This window comes from Anser brachyrhynchus (genome assembly GCF_964034855.1).
Source record: "Anser brachyrhynchus genome assembly, chromosome: 6".
NCBI lineage: Eukaryota > Metazoa > Chordata > Aves > Anseriformes > Anatidae > Anser > Anser brachyrhynchus.
This window is the reverse complement of record NC_137700.1, coordinates 13,226,942-13,246,849: the sequence shown is the minus strand read 5'-3', so window position 1 is coordinate 13,246,849 and position 19,908 is coordinate 13,226,942. Positions and strand designations below refer to the sequence as shown.

The 19,908-nt window shown below is 35.3% G+C and overlaps 1 protein-coding gene across 2 annotated transcripts in view; it reads right to left on the bottom strand.

Moving 5' to 3' along the window:
* NRG3 (neuregulin 3) overlaps nt 1-19,908 on the bottom strand; it is a 404,839-nt gene that overhangs the window by 221,445 nt on the left and 163,486 nt on the right. For both annotated transcript variants that reach the window (XM_080596380.1, XM_080596381.1), the window contains exon 2: nt 13,099-13,228. In XM_080596380.1, coding sequence (XP_080452506.1) covers nt 13,099-13,228 — 130 coding nt within the window. The remainder of the gene's footprint in view (nt 1-13,098; nt 13,229-19,908) is intronic.

The following is a 19,908-nucleotide window of genomic DNA, read 5'->3' as shown; positions in this document are numbered from 1 at the left end:
ATGAGAATTATGATCACTTTGGAAAACAACAAATGAGCAACACATGCAGCACCAAGACCAGAGCAAGGCGTCTCTACTGTGATTAACGTAATTTTGAAGGGAACAAAAAACCTACCTGATACCTAAGATTTATTTTTTACACATCTTTGTGCTTTAAGAGTTCAGTGAGAAATTTGAAAAAGGTGATCTTTTGATTCTGCCTTTTGTCCTCTTTCTGTCCACAACAGGTTTTACAAAGTTGAAATGTTTTTACTAGTTAATGGCATGCAGAAGAACTCATCTGGCCTATCAGGGGAAATGGGATTTGAAAGTTTGATTGTTTAGAGTTTTATTACACAAATATAGTCATGACTGTTATAGTCACCATTCAGTATAAGTAACGGTCACAATGCTGCTGGTTTTCCTTCTAAAAAAAATGGTTGAAAAATATGATCTAGGGAAAAACAAAAAAGTTCATTCAATACACAGAAGCCAAAATTGACTAAATAAATTCAAACTTTCACTGAAAACAATTTCATATGAGAAAATAAAATTCATTCCCAAGAGCTTTTGAATAAAATATTCTGAAACGCTGTTTTATTTCTTTCAGTCATTCGTTACCCGATATTTATTATTTTTAGCATTCCAATTTGAAAGATTTCAGAGAACGCAAGGATTTTTCCTATTAACGAGCATTTTTATGCAGACTAGCCATCTACGTATTTGACTAGTAAAGTATCAGTTGATCCTAATACAAGTCCACAAATACCAGTCAAACACAAAATCATTATTATCGCTAGAAGATTATCCACTGAATAGAAAGCGTTAATACAAAATAAGCTTTATATAATATGATTGCAAAGTTAGCACACCTGAAAATGGAAAGCAAGCTTAAGGGCTACGTGGCCAATCTGCAAGCATACAGCTAACAGCAAGTAACAAGAATGAATCAGCTGTCTTTCTGCCCTACAGTGACAAAGTCCTTTGTCAAAACATTCTAAGTAGTTAAACTTAGTTAAACTTTGTAGACTTGGAATTCAAGATTTCTGAAGCTCCACTCTTGAAGACAGACTGGAAAAGTTAGTCACCAAGAAGTTGCACTGTGCGGAGGGAACAAGAAAAATGTAAATAATCAGTAAAAAGAAGTCACGAAGCAAGTAGTAGCATTTTATAAAGGGAAAAACAGCAACAGAACAGAAAAATCCTTCCAATGGATCACTGAAAAGATCCCTGAAATGTATCTGGAAGCATTACAAAATACCCAGTCTTTCAGAGCAAATCAGACAAGCATCTATCAGAAGTTACCTGCCTGGCGTCACACGAATGACATCTACAGATCCTTTCTGAGCCTAGTTTTCTATGACACTATTAGACATCTACCAAAGATGACAGAACTCTAGAGGAAAAAGTTGAAACTAATAGTGGCAGTTGAAAATCAGAATTAAAAAAAGGGCATACCAAATTTACATCATAAAAGACATCCTTTGTTGGTTTTATTCCTCAAGTGCATACTGCATGTATTGCTTTCTGTGTCTGTCATCAATTTATTTAAATACAAAGTGATAAATTAATATAATATATTATTAATATAATAATATATTCCCCTTATTAGTACTGAATCTGCAATTTTAATATGAGAGATGCTTAAGAGAAATGTCTATTATGATGTCTACTGCCAAGACATTCTTCTAGTGCTCATCTTCAAAATCCTTCCTGTTTTAATGCATAGGGACATTAACAATATACTGTGGCATCAATACTCATAATTTTCAGTAAGTCCATAATAAAATAGGAGTTTGCATTTGGACTCTGAAACAGTCTGAGACACTAGGAAAGGGTCCCATTCCACCTAGAGCATCCTTAAAGACACCAAAAATCTTGAGTGTGTCTGGCCATGTTTTCCTTACTCAGTAATAATGTACAACTTTTTCTCAAAGTAGATCTACAAGAACTACAAATCTTGGCAAATCTGAAATCAATTTTATAGCATAAACTAACATTTAGCTCTGCTTTTACTTTTTTTCTTCTTCCTTTTGCTATTCCTTTATGTGAGAACATGGTCCTCTATGGTTTGAAAATTCAAAGAAACTGAAAGCCTTGTGTTTTTCTTTTTTTATTATTTTATTTTATTTTTAGTTGAAAGAGATAAAATAACAGCTTTCTGCCTCTGAATTTCTCACAGGTCCAATTTGGATTTGAAGAGAAAAAGTCAAAAAAGCATGGTAAAAAGAACTTGTAGATAAATGGAAAAAGGCCAGATATTTAAAAATCATCTGATTCCATCTTGCAACATCAAGAATAAAGTATATAGCGTAAACAAGAACATATATTTTCTGCAATTCAAAGTAAATTATTCAAAACATTCTGTTATGATGCGTAATGGAAATCTCAAATTTCACTCAACTCTAGTATTCAAACTGAAATCAGTCTAGGATAAAATTAAGTACACGTAAGACTGGTTATTTATGTTTGACTTTTAGAGGTGACAAGAGTATTAGTTTCAGACAACAACAAGCCATTTAGAAGTCATTCTCATTCCTATTCTGATAATTACATTGTGGGGTATAAACCACAAGATCATATATGCAATCATACCAAGGCCTCAAATAAATATTTTTTGTCCAACAGCCATAACATTAAATAGCATCCATTGGAAGTTTTTTTTTCTTTCTTTTTTTTTTTTCCTGCAATATCCTGTGTTTTATGTTGTCTCTCTCTTTCCCAAGTCACAAAGACCTTTAAATACCTCATTTCATACATCAAAAGTGCCTGTCAAGGCACTACAAATACATAAATACCCCTTCAATGAACTTCTGCCCTAGACTATAATAGATACTGTATCTGAAATAAAAGTAATCGAAAAGTTTCTGAAGAAAGGTGATCTTTATGATTTTATTGCCTGTGAATTGGCTACTGTGGATTGAACTTGATTGAATAGCATCAAGAGTTAAGGGAAAGAGACAACTGTCCTTTAGTGAGATAGTGTCCCTGTATAAATTCTCCAAAGCTATAATTCCCTTAATTCTCAGTCCTTCCCATTGTAGCTGTGCAACTAAATGACATCATAAACCTGCGCCATCACATAGCATGTTGCGAACAGCAAGAAAGAGCATCTAAAGCCTCTCCGAGACTGAGGATTAAAACTCCTCTGTCTAACGAATTTTGAAGAAGTTCACAGACAGTTGCTTTCAGCTTTGAAACATCTGTACTGCTTCCATGAGTTGCAACTTTGGAAGAGCAAACAGAAACAGCACTTGACAGCGGTAACACTTCCCCCTCTCTCTTCTTTCAACAAGCTCACTGACAGCCCCAAACACTTTCCCAACTGTTTACTGATACCAACTGTTTACTGATACTACACTCCAATGATGTCCACCATAACAATCCAGACTGCAAAGCAGACAAACAAGAACTTTTTAGCTGATTTTTTTTTATTTTTTTAACCTACCTTTTATATCTCCTTAGATTTATAGCAGGGGCTTGACCTCTGGAAGTAGTTGCAGAGATATCTGTATTTTGCATTCCACTATCACACATTCTTCACATTTTAATAATTTAGCTAACAAGATCGCACAGGCACACCATAGCCATCTTAAGCAGCCAGGTATTCGACATCAAATTCAGATATTGATTCAAGTAGGAGTCAATTTATTACCCTAGTCTTGACGCTAGACTTCTTCAATTGCATAATTCTTGCAAAATCTTTGATTTGCTACCTATCAAAGTGGCTGAAGGCAAAAATGCAGCCCCAAATTCATTACAGCCTTCTGAAGATATCTCTGAATACACTTTATATAAATCTACTTCTTAGTAGACACTGCTTCCAGGTGGCTTAAGGAATTTATCCCTGTATGCACTAGACCAACTTCAAGGAGTTTGTTTCGCATTCAAATGACCAACTCAATGCTATGCAGTAATGGGTACACTATAAGAATCAGAATATTTACCTCTTTGCCATAACTCACAAACGACAGTTTACATTACCTGCACATCTAATCTACATACCTCAGTTTTCATAACAGTACAGGATCCACACATTTTTGCCTCACTTCTCCCAACTCTATTTATTTAGTAAGAAGGGTTTTGTTTGCAGAGGGATGCATGGAGGAAATTGGTGTTTTTGTTTGTCCTTCTTGCCTAGATTAAGCTAGAATACTGGTGGATTAAAACTTTGGTAGTTAGCATTTTGATATAGTTGGCATTTGTTTCTATTTAAATGACTCAATTAATTGTCCAGGGTTTATTTGTTCTCCTAGTAAGATTTTTTCCAGCACGCCTTTTGGGAAAATGTCTGCAGATAGGATTAGATTGGAAATGCTATTCCTTTCCATGTACTTAAGACACTGGCAAGGATGAGAATTTAAATGAGAGATTTCAGATGTCTGCATTACACACTTCACAAATTCCTTCTTGCCTAAGGGAGGTATAACAACAACAACAACAAAAACCCTAACTCATTTCCAAGTTAATTTAAAAGCAGGGTTTGGTGGCTGAATATTTACATATTTTAGCTTGAAGACAGATACAATATACTTGATTGATATTTGTGCCCATGCTTTAAGGTCTTCTTTTCTACAAATACTTGTGTGTAGTATACATTCCTCTTTCCATTTATAGGCAGTGGAAGGGGGGTAGGGGGAATCAACACACCACAACTCATAAATTGATGGAATATTCCTTTGTTCCTTTGCAGGGGAAAGCTTTTACAATTTGTATTTTTCCAATTTTCTGAGTTTACCTCTTCATATTGTATTTCATGTTTCAGACAGCATGTACTGAGTAATAGCCTTCTATAGGTCACATTTCCCTTTAGAATTGCAAAACAGGAGTCAGTTTAGAGACAGTTTCTTACATTTAAAAATCTACTTTCTTCATGGAAGTTTGTGTTTTGTACAAAATGGATTTGAGTCCTCTCTGCCAGTGTAGATTTGCTGTACAATCAAGATGCATTGCTAAGCAGTAATGACAAGACACAGCTTCAGAAATGTGTAGGCACAAGAAGATGTGGTGATAAAAATGTAAGGTTCCACCAGCTTTAAGTGTGCTTGCTGGTGAGATATGAGAATGAATGCTAGTGCAGCATTGCTTCCTAGTCTCCCACTTAAGTGACAAACCAAGAAATCCAAGAATTATTAGCAGCCATAAGAAAAAAAAAAAAAAGCAGTTGCTTATTTTTCACTTCTCTCTACCAGAATTCAAGATTATAGCCTAACTCTTCCTTCAGCCAATCAAAGGGGTCTTGCCAAATTCAAAGGGAGTTTAACCATGTCTCTTCCTCTTTCACCTCTCAAGAAGTGATAATTTACTGAAAGCTTCCAGAAAAATCTTGTTTCACTTGCATTACTGATAGTTCTGAGAAAAAGTACTTCTCTTATGGTTGTGACAATAACTGCACATACTTAAAGATTAACACTGTTTGATTTGACAGCTATTATCTACGAATTTGTACTGGGTCAGGCTGGGATGTTAACTTTCCCTGCAGCAGCCCATACAGTGCTGTGCTCTGCACTTGTAGCTAGAACAGCAGTGGTATCACACCAGTGTTGTGTCTGCTGCTGAGCAGTGCTGGCACAGCATCAGGACTCTCTCTAACCCTCCCTAGGGGGTGGGCAAAAAAGTGAGAAAGGAACATCACCAGGGCAGCTGACCTAAACCAACCAAAGGGATATTCCATACCATATGATGTCACACTCAGCAACAAAAGGTGGAAAAAGGAAGCGGGGGGGGGGGGGGGGGGGGTGCTCATCTGTCCTCCTCCCGAACACTGGCTATGTGCGTTGAGGCCCTGCTTCAAGGACGTGGTCAAGCATCGCTCATTTGTGGGAAGTAGAGAGTAATTTCTTTCCTCTGCACTTCCACATAGCCTTTACTTGTCTTGTTTAGTTTTCCCTTTCCCCCTCCCTTTTCCCCTTTCCCTTTTTTTCTTTCCCCTTTAGTTAAATTGTTGTTTAGTTAAATTGTTTAGTTAAATTGTTCAATTAATAATGATCTGTCCTTAATAATTATTTCTTTTTTTTTTTTCCTTTAATTAATTATCCTTATCTCAACCTGTGAGTTGTTCTTTCCTTCACTTCTTCCCCTCCTCATTTAAGGAGGGGGAGTGAGAGAGCAGTTGTGGTGTTCAGCTGCCTAGCACGGTAAAACCACCACAGGATTACAAACATATGGCTTTCAGAACATGTGGATATTTTTAAAACAGGTGTTCAAAAAAATATGCAGGGGCTGTGCTCAACCATTATCTTTGATTTCCCATCCTTTATGTTAACTGAAAATGGATTTAGATTAATTGCTTAGTATTTTGGGAAAGAGAAATTAATTCCACAATTTTTCAGTCCTCTGTGGTGATACAAGTTTAAAAATATATACATTCTCTTAAGGTTCAACACTAACTTCGGCTGCACAGCTACCCAATTTCTTCTTTATTTCTTCCTCAAACTCTTTAAGAATAAAACTTGAATAAACTTTCCAAACATGATGAAATGGACTACAAATTTTATTTCTTATGAATATTTGCTTAAATCAAATGAATAACATAGGTGAATGAAGTTAAATCAGTATAGAATTAAAATATCTGTGCATGCATTTCATGTGTACAGTACTGTGGCTTTACTTTATTGCTCTGACTGGAAAAGAGCATCTTCATCAAAACCTGAACCAGGAGTGCAAGTTTCACAACTAAGGAAGACTGAAATAGAACCAGAAATTTATACAATTCAGTTTTTCAAAGGGAAATAACTAACAAATCTGGCTTATGGTGCTAAGCAGAATGCAAATACAGACTGAAATACTATGAATACAAAGTATAGCATCTTGATGGAAGCCTAAAACTAAATATAGAGCTTTATTTTATTTCATATTTCTTTTTATTGTGAAATTCATTTGTCCTCTCCAAAATAGGAAGACTAATGCAAGCTTGCTTTAGAAAATGGTTAGGAAAGATAAATGGATAACAGACACTTTGCCAGTGACTTCTCTGGAGGAAAAAAAAATCATCCCAAACTTAAGAGATATTTGAAGAAACAATACTAAATGAACAGCAACAAGTAATCACTGATTTATTGCAATACTCAAGAACTTAAGCATGTGCAGAAGGGTAAATTTTAATAAACACATGAAGGGAAACATTTAGTGACATTCAAAATACAGGCTGTTACACTGCTGCATTAAAATACTGAGTTTTTCAGATATTTGAAAGTAACTCAACTTCATAATATGTTTCGATTTGTGTATATATATATATATATTTCAAGCTGACAGTAATTTCTACAGCAGAAGTTACTGAAGTTTGAAGAAGGTAAATATCTGCCAAGTGCAATAATCTAGGGGAAAATTTGTAAATAAAAAAACCACTAAAATAGAGTGTTGAGATTGATGCTTTCATAATTTAATATTCAGATAGAGGCTCTCAAGAAAGCTTCTTGTCAAAGTACCGTAATTATTGATTAATTTTAACAATCAGGTGTTACCGAATACAGCTGTATTCAGTGTGTGTATCACATAATACAGTTGTACACTATTTCACTAGGGAAGGATGTTAAAAGATTTTCATTTGTTTTTGTGAAGTTTGTACATGTAAACACAAGCTTCAAATTAAAAAAAAAAAAAAACTTATTTACTGAACAATTATACCACAATATCAGACTTGAAGGGTCTTAGTTTTAAAGAACTATTAGGAACAGAGTAAGAATATCTGGAAAAGTACTGTTTTTATACAGGCGAAGGTTAGTTTTTGGCGTGATAATTTAGTTTGAATCCTGATTAACTGGTTTATTTAAATTAGCTCAAATCTTAGATATTAATTACATATAATTTCAAACCAAGTAATAAAAAAAATCACATCAGATTGGATAATAACATAAAAACTTATGATTCCTAGGTAACAAGTATGAGTCCTACAGATCTCTTGGGCTTTGCACCATTTCATTCTCAGGTTTAGAAACCAGATTTCTTCACAGTTCCTATCTAAAGAGATTTGTAAGGATAAAACAGGTACATGACAGCGAAGCCATGCAACTTCTTTCCATAATTTCAAGGGGCAGGAGCTTGAAAGAGCATTCACCAAACTGGTGTGTTTTTTTCCACTTTTTTTAATTGTTTGTTTTGGGGGGAAAGGAAAACAGGTATCTAAAACTAGACCAGAAAAACAGAGGTATTCCAATAAAAAAGGGAAAAGTAGTTATAATTCCAGATTTGTGCTTAATATTACTTAAAGAAATAAAGACTTACTTGCTTTTTGTTAGTATAGTCTTGACTACGTCAATATAGCTGAACAGATTCTACCCTTGGGATGCACAGACTGTGCAAGAGACTTCTTGGCCAGAGGTTCTGCAACTTGACTTTTCACAAGCCTGAGCTTTGAGAAGTATCACAGTTGCAAAGCTTTGGGCACACAGGCAGCTTCACTTGAGCTAACAGAAACAACTGCAGTGCTGAAGGCAACCAAGAGTTTTAAAAGTGCTGCTGAATAAGCAGGCGATGCAATAGTAACACAATGTGATACCTGTATTAAAATGTAGTTGCTTAAAAACACACAATGCAGTATTTCAAGTTCACCTCAGCTTTCTTAAGTAAAGAAGAAAGTAAAAATGGCAGCATTTCCAGCTAATGATGTTTGCAACTACACAAATATAATCTAGATGTGTGCTACAGCTGTGCTCGTAAGCCAATAATTTTCACAATAGGAGGTGTGTTGATTGCCCTTGACATGGAAAGTGTCCTAAGTTTAAAGCACAGCTTTCTTCCTCCTTTACATTCTTGTAGCCGTATATTACATTGTCAACACCATGGATTCTTTTTTATGAAACTAACCTTGTAATATTGGGACATCAACAAAATGCCTTATTTGTTGTCATTCAATAGCAAATTATTTTCTGGTTTTGCTTTACTTATATGTTGGTAATGCTCTCAAGAAATGTTGCTGTGTGTAATGAGATGGGAACAACACTAAACATGGTAGCTGGTATGTTAAAATACCTAGGTCAGGCTGCAAAAATCTAGATAAGGTGGTATATAACTGAAACAGGAAAACAATCAATTTATCTTTTTAGATTTTTAACTTACGGTTAGGTACATGTATCACAGAATCATAGAAGCATAGAATGGTTTGGGTTGGACCTTAAAGCCCATCCAGTTTCAACTCCCTGTTATAGGCAGGGACACTGCCCTCTAGACCAGGGTGCTCAAAGCCCCATCCAGCCTGGCCATGAACACTTCCAGAGATGGGGCATCCACAGCTGCTCTGGGCAACCTGTGCCAGTGCCTCACCACCCTCTGAGTGAAGAATTTCTTCCCAAAGAAGGAATGCCCTATGCCCTGCTCAGAGCTGTTCTAATTCCAGTCTGCTTGATATCTTTCTCCTGCTTTCACTGACAGCAAGGGCTGCACCTGAATTACAGTTACCACTATGTGAAAGATCAAGAATAAAAGCTGACAGTATATAATAAACATTTATACAAATTGGACTTTCATTAAAGGAAAATTTAATCCTTTGGGTCTCATAACAGTTTTTAGGCATAACTGAGCAACGCTGGTATCATTTTTTCCATCAAGAAGTGTAAAAAGGAAATTTTTATGCATAAAATTGAGTAAGAATACCAAGCTCAGAATTCTTATCAGAACCAGGTCAACCCAAAGATTGTACTATGGAATCTGAACACTTGGGAGCAATAACCAGAGTAGTCCCCTTTGGATGTATATGCACAATCTGCTGTATTTACATTAACAAGGAAGTGTTTTCTTTACTGTGCATTTGTGAATCTACTCTTTCAAAGACTTTCTACTTTCAGAAAATACACTTGGGTTTTCTACTGCTTTCTTCATGAAGGACAAGAACAAGTGACAAAAGGAATATCTCATCCAACATACTCAAATGGATAAAGAATACATTAGAGTTCATTGCCACTCCAAGATTTCCACTGCATATACAATATTCCTAATGGCTTCTTTTGGAAGAGAAGTTTAACAACAGTGCAATCCTCTACTCCCTTCAGAAGTTTTAGCCACTCATTCATCCAGCATCTTGCAGTCCTAAATGGGTAATCAGAAGGAATGAAGGGGACTAAAGGACTAAAAAGACATAAAATGGTAGAAGAATTAACTTGGAAACAAGGGAGGAAAAAATAAGACACAAAATGACACAATGAAACTTGAGATACAGTCTTTGAAATAAAATTATACTTTTTTTCTTTTATTTTTTTTTCCTGGTAAAAGCTGCTTTACATAATATCCAGTTAAACGGTGATGTGTCAGTATTGACTGTGTGCTTGATTTGTTTTGTGTAAATAGCAACGAAAAACACCCTCCCAATCATTTTAGATTCTCAAGAAGGCAACAGGGAAGAAATTTCAACATATGGAGAAGCTAAATATCAAGTTTCCCTACTGTTGACCTACACTATCCTTAAAACCAGCTCATGTTAAACCACTCACAAAAATAAATACTGAAGTCACACGTTTAAAATAGCACAAAGAGCACCCAGCATCTCTCATTTGTTACACAACTGTCACTTTCCATCCCCAGGCATTTTTTTTAAAAACAATAATTCACATGCACGTCCTCATACGTGTACAGACACAAGAATGATTGTACAACTGCCTAAGCACATCTACCATCACTATTTCAACCTGACAGAGCGGGACTCAAGTTTTCTGCTACATCAAGATCTTCTGTCTGCAGCTGTTCCACATGGCAAATTCCCATTTCAGTAAATTGGTGCTCTGTTCTCAGAACAGATGCAAAATCAAACTCTTAATGAGAATATACAATGCCGCTTGATTCTAAGAACAAAGTATCATTTCACACTCTAAATCTTCATAATTCAGTATTCAAATGGTTCTTTGAATTGCAAGGGGAATTCCATAACCCTTTCATTCTCAGGGAAAATTACTTTTCTTCTAGTTAGAGGACAAATCCAGTACACCAACATTGTATTTTTCCCTATGAGTACATTCTAGCTGCTATTTCAGAGCATGGTTCTAAGCTGCAGATAGAAAAACACCTGCATCCTGCTCACTACAGCACTGGTCATGAAAAAGAGATACACAATCTGTTACCGAGTTAGATACAGAATTTGAAGGTCAAATTAAACAGTTTCTCTTCAAACTGGACATCATGAAAATCTGATTCTAAATAAATTGCTCTAAAAGTGATTAATGACATACTTAACTACCATAAAAATGATTCTAAATGAGCTGCCACTTACACTTTTCAAGGTCCTTAAAAAATTAAACTAAGCATTATAACTTGTTTAATCACCTTTTAAATTTTACTTCTCAGATTTTGCTATATGAATTTTTATGTCCATATACACATCTTTTCATGTTGCACACTTCAGAGTACCCACTGAAATAAACAGATGTTTAATTCCCAGAGAATGTGCCAGCGTCTGAAACTTGTACAAGCGATGCAGATCTGCTACATGCCAGAGCTAACAGATTCACAAATGAGATACCTGTATTTCCCTATGGAAAAATAACACACGAGAAGGCGATGAAAAATTTTGCTTTGATGGAGAGAATGAAAACTCAACATTATGGCTTGCTTAGTTAAGGGGAAATGCCTGGATGGAAAAGCCTCTAGCCTTTAGTCAGAATGTGGCATTAGAATCACAGCGAATAAACAAGAATTTGGCAAATGCAGACAACGGGAAAAATCTTGAAAATCAGAAAAAAAGAGACAGATGATCTCTTATGAGATAAACTCTTGCAGATATGATAGCCTAATCCATATAGTTTACTAGAAGTTTACTAAATTCTGTGCACAGAATTTCGTGAATAAATTTAAGCCCAATTCTTATGTTCATTTCTTTCTGCTCATAAATCTATCAGTTTTGTCCAGTTTGAGTTTCCTGACAATGAAAAATGTTTAAATATGTGAGTGATGTAATTTCCTTGTTCAAAGTTCATGACACTTCTAAGAAAGACTGAAATTACCCACTCGATTTGAGAAAACAATACCTGTAACCTTTTATGATGGAAGTTGAAAGGACAACATTTTTCCACAGTTAACAACTCATAATTATTAATTTAGTAAGCATACCATAAGAAAACAGAAAGCAAACAGGGGAAATGATCACTGAAGCACAAACAACTGCATGGGAAAAATTGCCAGGAGAGAATTTAAAGTAAAAATCTCAGAAATATTATAAACATGCACCAATCTTTAAATCCATAAATTTCCACTTTCAAACTAGGCACAAATGATGTTGTGATTTTCTTTTCTTGAGGGACCAACCTTCAGCTAGGTCCCAAATCACTCAGTAAAGCTTCTGAGTGTCTCAGGCACTTTTATCGTTTATGTCACAGATAACTATATTGTATTTGAACCCTCAGTTTTGTATCTAAATGTATCCTTAAATACTTCCACTGTATGCCAAACAATAAAATATTAGAAATAAAAGATTTCATTTGTACCACTTCTATATAAATGATTGTTTGAATAGTTCAGGATTTTTTTCTTCTCATCTTTAAGATGTTAAAAATACTCCTTCTGCATAACAATCCCTTTTACTGGCCTCTACACCTAGAGAAACTTTGGCAATCTGTTTTTTGTTTCTGATATTCTTAAGTATATGTTCAAGGTGTTCATACATATTAACAGAATTTGATCGGTATGAAACTGCAGAACAGCTATCCATAGCAAGTTCACATGGTCATCACAACCCATTTTATCTTTCAGTAATTAAACTAGGAAACCCAAATACTTTAAACTGCCAAGTGAACAACTCTTCCCCTCTCTTAATGAACACTGCATACAGCTACTGTCAAAGCTATACTTTGAGTACACAAAATAAAGGAATACTCCTGGCATTTAAAGGAACACAAGGCTATTATAAGTAAAAATTCATTCTTGCTTGTACCATTAGAAAATAGAATATTGAAGATTTATCTATAAAAGTAACTAAAATCTTGCTTTTTGTAATGCTGTATTTTTGTTTATAAATATTATCCAGAAGCCAAAAGAAAATGGGGAGGGAAGCAATCAAGTGCAAATAAATTCCATGCTTTACATTTATAACATTCTAAATCTAAATGTCTTTTTTTTTTTTTTGGCTGTTGTCTCCCCAGAACAGAAGATTATTATTATTATTATTTTAACCAAATTACTTTGCAAATGACTTACCGGCAGTGTTTATGCGATCCTGTTAAGGTTTCAATCACAAAGCATTCCCCTTCATTGAGACAATATGCAAGATCCTTGTCTTTGCATGGCTTAAAGTGCTCAGATCGCTCAGTGGAGTACGTTGTAGTATCTATGGAAGATAGAACAAAAAAAAAAATAAAAGCTTAAAGGCTAAACATTGAATGTTTTTCAATTTGATCAAATTAGTCTCCATAACATCAACTGATCAAGACAGTCTAAATAATTAACTGACAGCAACAGCACAGTGCAAGCAAATTACAGTACAACTGTAATATTATTAGCAGTAGGACTTCAGAAGATTCACAAAAAGAATCTTACATTTGGAAATATTACCAGAAAAAAAGAAACTACAGTGAAGCAAAGTTGCGTATAATTTCCAAACACTTCCCATTTCTAAAAGATAAAAGCACCTATTTTTTCCTACTACCCTGTATTTTTACGATGATGACTACTGCTAACACTTAAAGAAATTATTGTAGTCATCTTCTATTACTATGTATTTTTAAACCAGAACAATAGATATGGTTTATTTTCATATTAATAAACTTAAATATGGTTTTAAATTATATAGTTTTTTTCATGAAAAATGAGAAAAATAGTTAATACATTAACCACCTGAAAACGCACACACACAAAACCCACAACGAAAGAAAAAACAAAGCCAAAAAGCTACAGACAACACTAATTTGATACACCAGTCACAAAAACTGGACTAGAATATAAACAAAAGCAACACACTATAGATTGTTTCATTTCAGGCATATCCTCTATAGGGTCCCTCCTCTTTCCCCCACAACATAATTCCAAAAAGTGCATTGCACTTTAGTCTGTTAGCCATCATTTTGGAATATATAGTTACATAACAAGATCTGGAATAGGTTGCCAGCATGTCAGGGTGAACCACTGTTCCTGCCTTCTGCTTTAACTTTTCCAGTTCACTTGGATTAATCAACAATAAACTGAAATTTTCAGAGGAAGATGTCTAACACCATTTTAATTCTCTTCACTAAAGCCAGCATTTTCTAATGATGTGTGACCTTCAAAGTAGACAATGATTTCCATAGAGCCATGGTTCAATCTTCATATACAAGCCTAATTTCCAAAACTTAAATTCTTTCTCAAATTGCTGGGACAAGAAGCAGGATCTAATATACTAATATATACTGAAGTTGTAAGAGAACATTTCACCCATACAGACCATCACAAATTATTCTGGAACTGTCAAAGGAATGGAGCTATATTTAATGCTCCCGGAACTTGACAAACTCAAAATTATATAAAACACATTAACTTTCTTTTTGCTTATAACTAAAACCAAAGTAACTATCTACCAAGGTACTACCAAGTTGAAAAGTAAAGCACTGAAATAAAAGAGGACACCCATAAATACAATTGAAGAATGATACTTTACAGAAATCTCTTCATTCCAAAATGGTTGCAAAGTAACTGTCTTCATTCTTAGAGTATTTTAATGAAAACAATTTTATAATGTTTCTTCGTCACCCAGCCTAAGTGGAGGAAGATTAACAGTATTCGTCTGAAAAGAAATATATGCATATATACACACACACCCTAATCCTCATAAAACACTTTTTCCCAGAGAGAAAGTATTTTAGTTCAAAGTTCTCAGTGGAGGGGGAAAAAAAGTCCACAACTGGAAATAAACAGTCTCCCTTCAAATGTTTACACAGATTTAGAATGAAAGGTCCTGCCATTGCCCATGCTACTTTGTTGAAGATGATGCACATTGACATCTTTCAGAGACGCAACATAGTGGAACTCACGAAAAAGGTACAGGCTATAAAAAACTACTGCCTTCAACAACTGCAAGCCAGCCCTGTATTGAAATGTATCAAACTGAATTTTGGAAACAATATGAGATGTTTGTAAATGCAAACAGTGCCAAGAATGTCTGCTGACATTGCCAGAGTGATTGGGTCTTATATAACAAAAATATCTTCAGGTAGAAAGCAGCACCCAGTTACCTGTTTAAGGTCAGTTTCATAGAGGAGCACTTACTTTACCATTGAAAATCTGCATAATAAAGATATATAGTGATGTATACACACACACAAGAGTAATCAGACATGATATTTCCATCCCTTTTAAATAAGAGAATCTGGAGATAATGTTATTTGAAAGCACTTGTGATAATTACCAAACTAGAACTGTTTGATGAGCAGCATCTCAACTCGATACGGCTTTTGAGAACAGATCACTTATGTTTGTCAGCCTGCTCTGAAGAAACAATCCATGCAAATACCTTTATGAAGGTAGTTGCATTACACAGACCAAAGTAACCTGAGCTGTCCCAAAGGCCAGCAGGAAAAGAAAGGAGGCACGCAGTACTGCAAAGCGTGTCTTTGAGGTAGTGATGTGCTGAATTCTCAGAGCATGCTGCTTAAAGAGCAGGATGCTCCTCTTCTACTGTAATTAACTCAAAAATGCCTTGTCAAGGTCAGCATTTTAAAGTTTTAAATTAAATATATTCTTCAGAGGTTTTGTACTATTTTACTTTAATCATTTCTCTGCTCAACGTTATTCAAAATTAAATCAAGTCCCCAGCAGAAACTGGTGCCAATTCAGCAGCTTCAGAGCAGAGCTAAGGCTGAGCACGTGCCATTTCACAATGGCAAAAGTGCCAGCGAAGACAAAACTTCATTTTTTTGGGCATTAACCCAAATTCCACAAGTAACCAAGCCTCCCTACTGACCTATGCTGCAACCACAGTGTGTCCAGGCAGTGCACCAAAGCAGCCCTTCTGATTAGGCCTCTGCCAGGCTGGCAGCGGAGGGACACAGTGCTCTGCCCCTGCAGATCCATGAACGGGCCTAAAATTGCGGTGCTTTGTTTTCCCCACTTGGGGATCATTTCAAGCTTTCTTACATTGTTCTGAGTTCTGCAGGTGGCCTTTCAAATTAAGCACAAGAGTTGTAGATTGAGGTGACGATGCAGACAGCTCCTCATGACAGACCTGGAAAGCTCTCCTTAGGTTGAAAATTACACAGTATTTTGTATTATTATTATTTTTAAAGAATGCAGTCCAATTAGAATTCAATTTTAAATTACACAATCTTGTCTTGGAATTATTTGTGCCAGCCAAAACAGGTCGATGTGAGGGGAAACAGCCCACATACAGCTGGTGTCCGGACTGCAAAGGCTAGAGGAATGGGCAGGCGGCCAGGCCGCAGGGCAGCATGCAGGGCCTCGTGCCACCCTTCTGCTCCTGGGAGCAGTCAGGCCTTGCTGCTCATATTTTGCCAAGACAGACCTATGATCACTTCCCTTCAAAAGGGATGCAAAAAAGGGAATTCTCAACTTTTAAAAATTTCCCATATTCAATAATGTGTTCATTTCCATTTTGTGAACAGCAATTAGAGGCATGAAGGTTAACACATGGAAGTTTTTTTTTACACTCACATGTAAGGCGATACGCAGGCACAGCTTGGGTTTTAACTGGTCAAAAAAACTGATCACCTCAAAAAAAATTTTAAACAAAAACAATTAAAAATTGATATCCTACAGATCCCTGGAGGGTTTTTCTTTATATTTTCTTCTGGATACACTCCCATACACGATATGCAAGTTTTCTGAAAGCTTACAGTTTTGCTGCTGTTTCCATTTCATGTTGCATTCATAATGAAACATTCTTTTTCCCCAGTATCCAGCTTCAACAAAGATTGAAAAAAGATATCTAAAAACTTGATCTAAACAGAACTACAGAAGGGACAAGACAATGGATAACACTAGAGACAATCTAGCTTTCTTGATTCCTTTTCCAGTAAATCCTGTCATCTATTTTGCTTTTCCTCTTTTGTATGACTGCTACCACACCCTGAATTGACATTTTGATGGCACTGTCCTTCATCAGCTTGCTAAGTATCCACCATTTTATTGTGAAGTTAGAATTTCTTTCAAGGATTCTCTTTTTATAGGCTATAAAACCTAAGCACTCACAAAATTACTCGTACAGCCCCTTAATTTATTTCTAGTCTTTGTGCGTTGGTGTGAGACCCAAACACTTATAGGTAACAAAAGGGAACCTCTGTTATGCATTCAGATGTCCTCAAATTCAGTACATAAATGCCAATAATCCATAATCCTTTATGGTCTTTTTTTTCCCCTCTAGTTTTTTTTTTTTTTCTTTTAATTGTCAAGTGTCCAGGTGTTTCATGTAAAAGCAGCAGGGACCATTGATTTCTGCTGGAATCTTTTCAAATGAATTGGAATAAAGAATTTCTAGACACTTTCGCTTTACTTTTACTGGCTCGCTTAATCAGCGAATCTTTATGCATGATTCCCCTACTCAAAAAACAGATATTCCATTACCAAGTCTCATATGCCACTGTTTGATCAAATGAACAAGAACACAGTTCAAGTTTGAAAGGAAGGCTTCAAAATCCTTCATTTAGTAGCATGGAGTTGGTTGGAAAAATGAAGTTATTTGGGAATGTTGAAGAAAATTTCATCAGCAAGTTTTCAGATTTTATTTTGCTATGGTCTAAAGAGGCGTTAGTGACTTTGTGTTTTACTGTTCTCTCATTTATTTCAACATGTTATACTAGCACAGGATGGCTCATTACAGCTAATTTATTGAATGATCGTCAAGGCATAATACAGATACCCCCCTTCAAGGCTACCAGATTCATTGTTTCCAGTACTATGTTCTGATATTAATAAGCCTACACAAATGCAGGAAAAGAGAGAACAAGAAATTTAAAATATCCTAGAAAACAGTAGCATTCATGGAAGCTATTTCTATGTAGGTGCAGTAGAAGAAACTGTTCCCACCCATCACTCCTGGCTCACAACATTCTGGCTTTAGAAACATTATTGGATACATCACAGGTAAAAATAAGTTCTCCACACTATTTTTCCAAAATACCCATACTGCACGCACCTCCTTGTAAACACTTTTTCCAGATACACAGCTGTCACTGCCAGAGTGAAAAAAAAAACAACACACAAGGTAAAGAAGCAACAAAATGATTATGCTTACACTCGCTGAAGATACAAGCGGCTGGGCATGCAAATTTCATGCTTCCTGGTAACGTTCATTGACTAAATGCATGTATGACAACAACTTAGTCTGTTAGTACCAAACAGTGTTTAAGACCAAAATACTACTTAGAAAACACTGCCTGTTTTGACTACCATTGTATATTATCAGCCTTACAGATTTAGTATCAACTAACTTCCTTTTTTTATTATTCATTTGTAATTGGTCATTTCTCTGAAAACCTACAGAAGCAAAATACTCATTTTAAATCACTGATCAGATTTTAAATGTACTACAAAAAAGTAAGCCAATTACAGATAACTGGATTACCAAGCAATTCCAGTTACCAAAACAAAAGCTACTCAGAAAAAGCCCCTTCTGACACTATATTTTTTATATCATTACTGCAGTCTATAAAGAAGATCACATAAAAGAGAATTTAATAGCACACAGAGTATAATATTTTTTATTCAGCGGAGTCAACAGCAAAATATTTACAATGACTGTATAAACACTATTCCATGCAGTTCTTATAGGATCATGGAGCGATTCTCATGGTATTTTACAGTTATATGGTAGCTCTGCTGGAAAGGGTCTTGCAAAGCAAAACAAAACAAACAAAATCAAACATGGAGCGGTTTATATATTATTTTGACTACTCACATGCTCTGAATCTTAAAAATGTATATCCTAAAATTTTTGTTCCCATGCTTTTAGACATAAATGAAAAGGTGGCTGGGGGAAAGATACCAAGCCCCTACCCGTGATATTCATTAAGGGAATGGAGGACTTAAATATTACTTGGTAAGGGTTGTTATGATGTAACCTAAGCTCATGGTAACTCTTTACAAATATTGGCAACTAACTCAAGAAAAATTCAAGACAGACTCATTTCTAATGCAAAGAAGAAATCTTCCTTTGTCCATAGTAACTGAACACTAATTGACTTTAGCCATGGGAGACTGCTAGGATAATTGAATTATGATAAATTATGAGCCAAAATATAAAAATATCTACAATTCAAAACTTTCTTTTTCAAAGGAAAGGGTCCCTGTTCTAAATTTACTTGAACTGCTTGCATGATTCATCTAAAATTAAAACCAAAACCTTAATGAAAATATAAAAAAAATATTTTACCTCACTTCAATAGTTTCCCATTAACTAGCAATCAAATCCTGAATGCTGACTATTCAAGCAGCCACCCCTTAGCCATTTTTGCCAGACAAAATTTTATTTAAGCTAATAACATTTAAGAGGATTTGACTGCATTGTGATATTAAGTGAAATTGTACTATAGATATGGAAATACTTGGAGCTTTTCTACTACCCTTCAGATTCAAATGCAGGAATCTGTGTAATTTAGCAACAAACTGGTAAAGCAACAAATGCATGAAAGCATCCTCATTTATAGTAGTTGGCTTACCAGCCATATTGTGGAAGTACTCAAAATCGTTATCAATAAGAGAAGGTCTAAATGTTTTTCCCTTGAGTTTAATTATATAAGCAAGTTCACGTGATATTAATTTAGCTCTCCAAAGCCCTTTCTGTGAAACTTCTCTGCGGGTACAAACCAGCCTCATCCTTGAACAGACTATACTTCTGTACCGTATCAGCAGAGCAGCATCACATCCACTATTGCACAGGAACAACAACTGAAGCTTCCAAAATGTACAAGAAATTATTTTTTGGAAAAAAAAATCATCATGCATTCTCTGTCAGTGACTCCAAAATTAATTCTTGAAGTGTGACCTCGTTCCAGAAATAAATTATATTCACATTTTGCACATGCG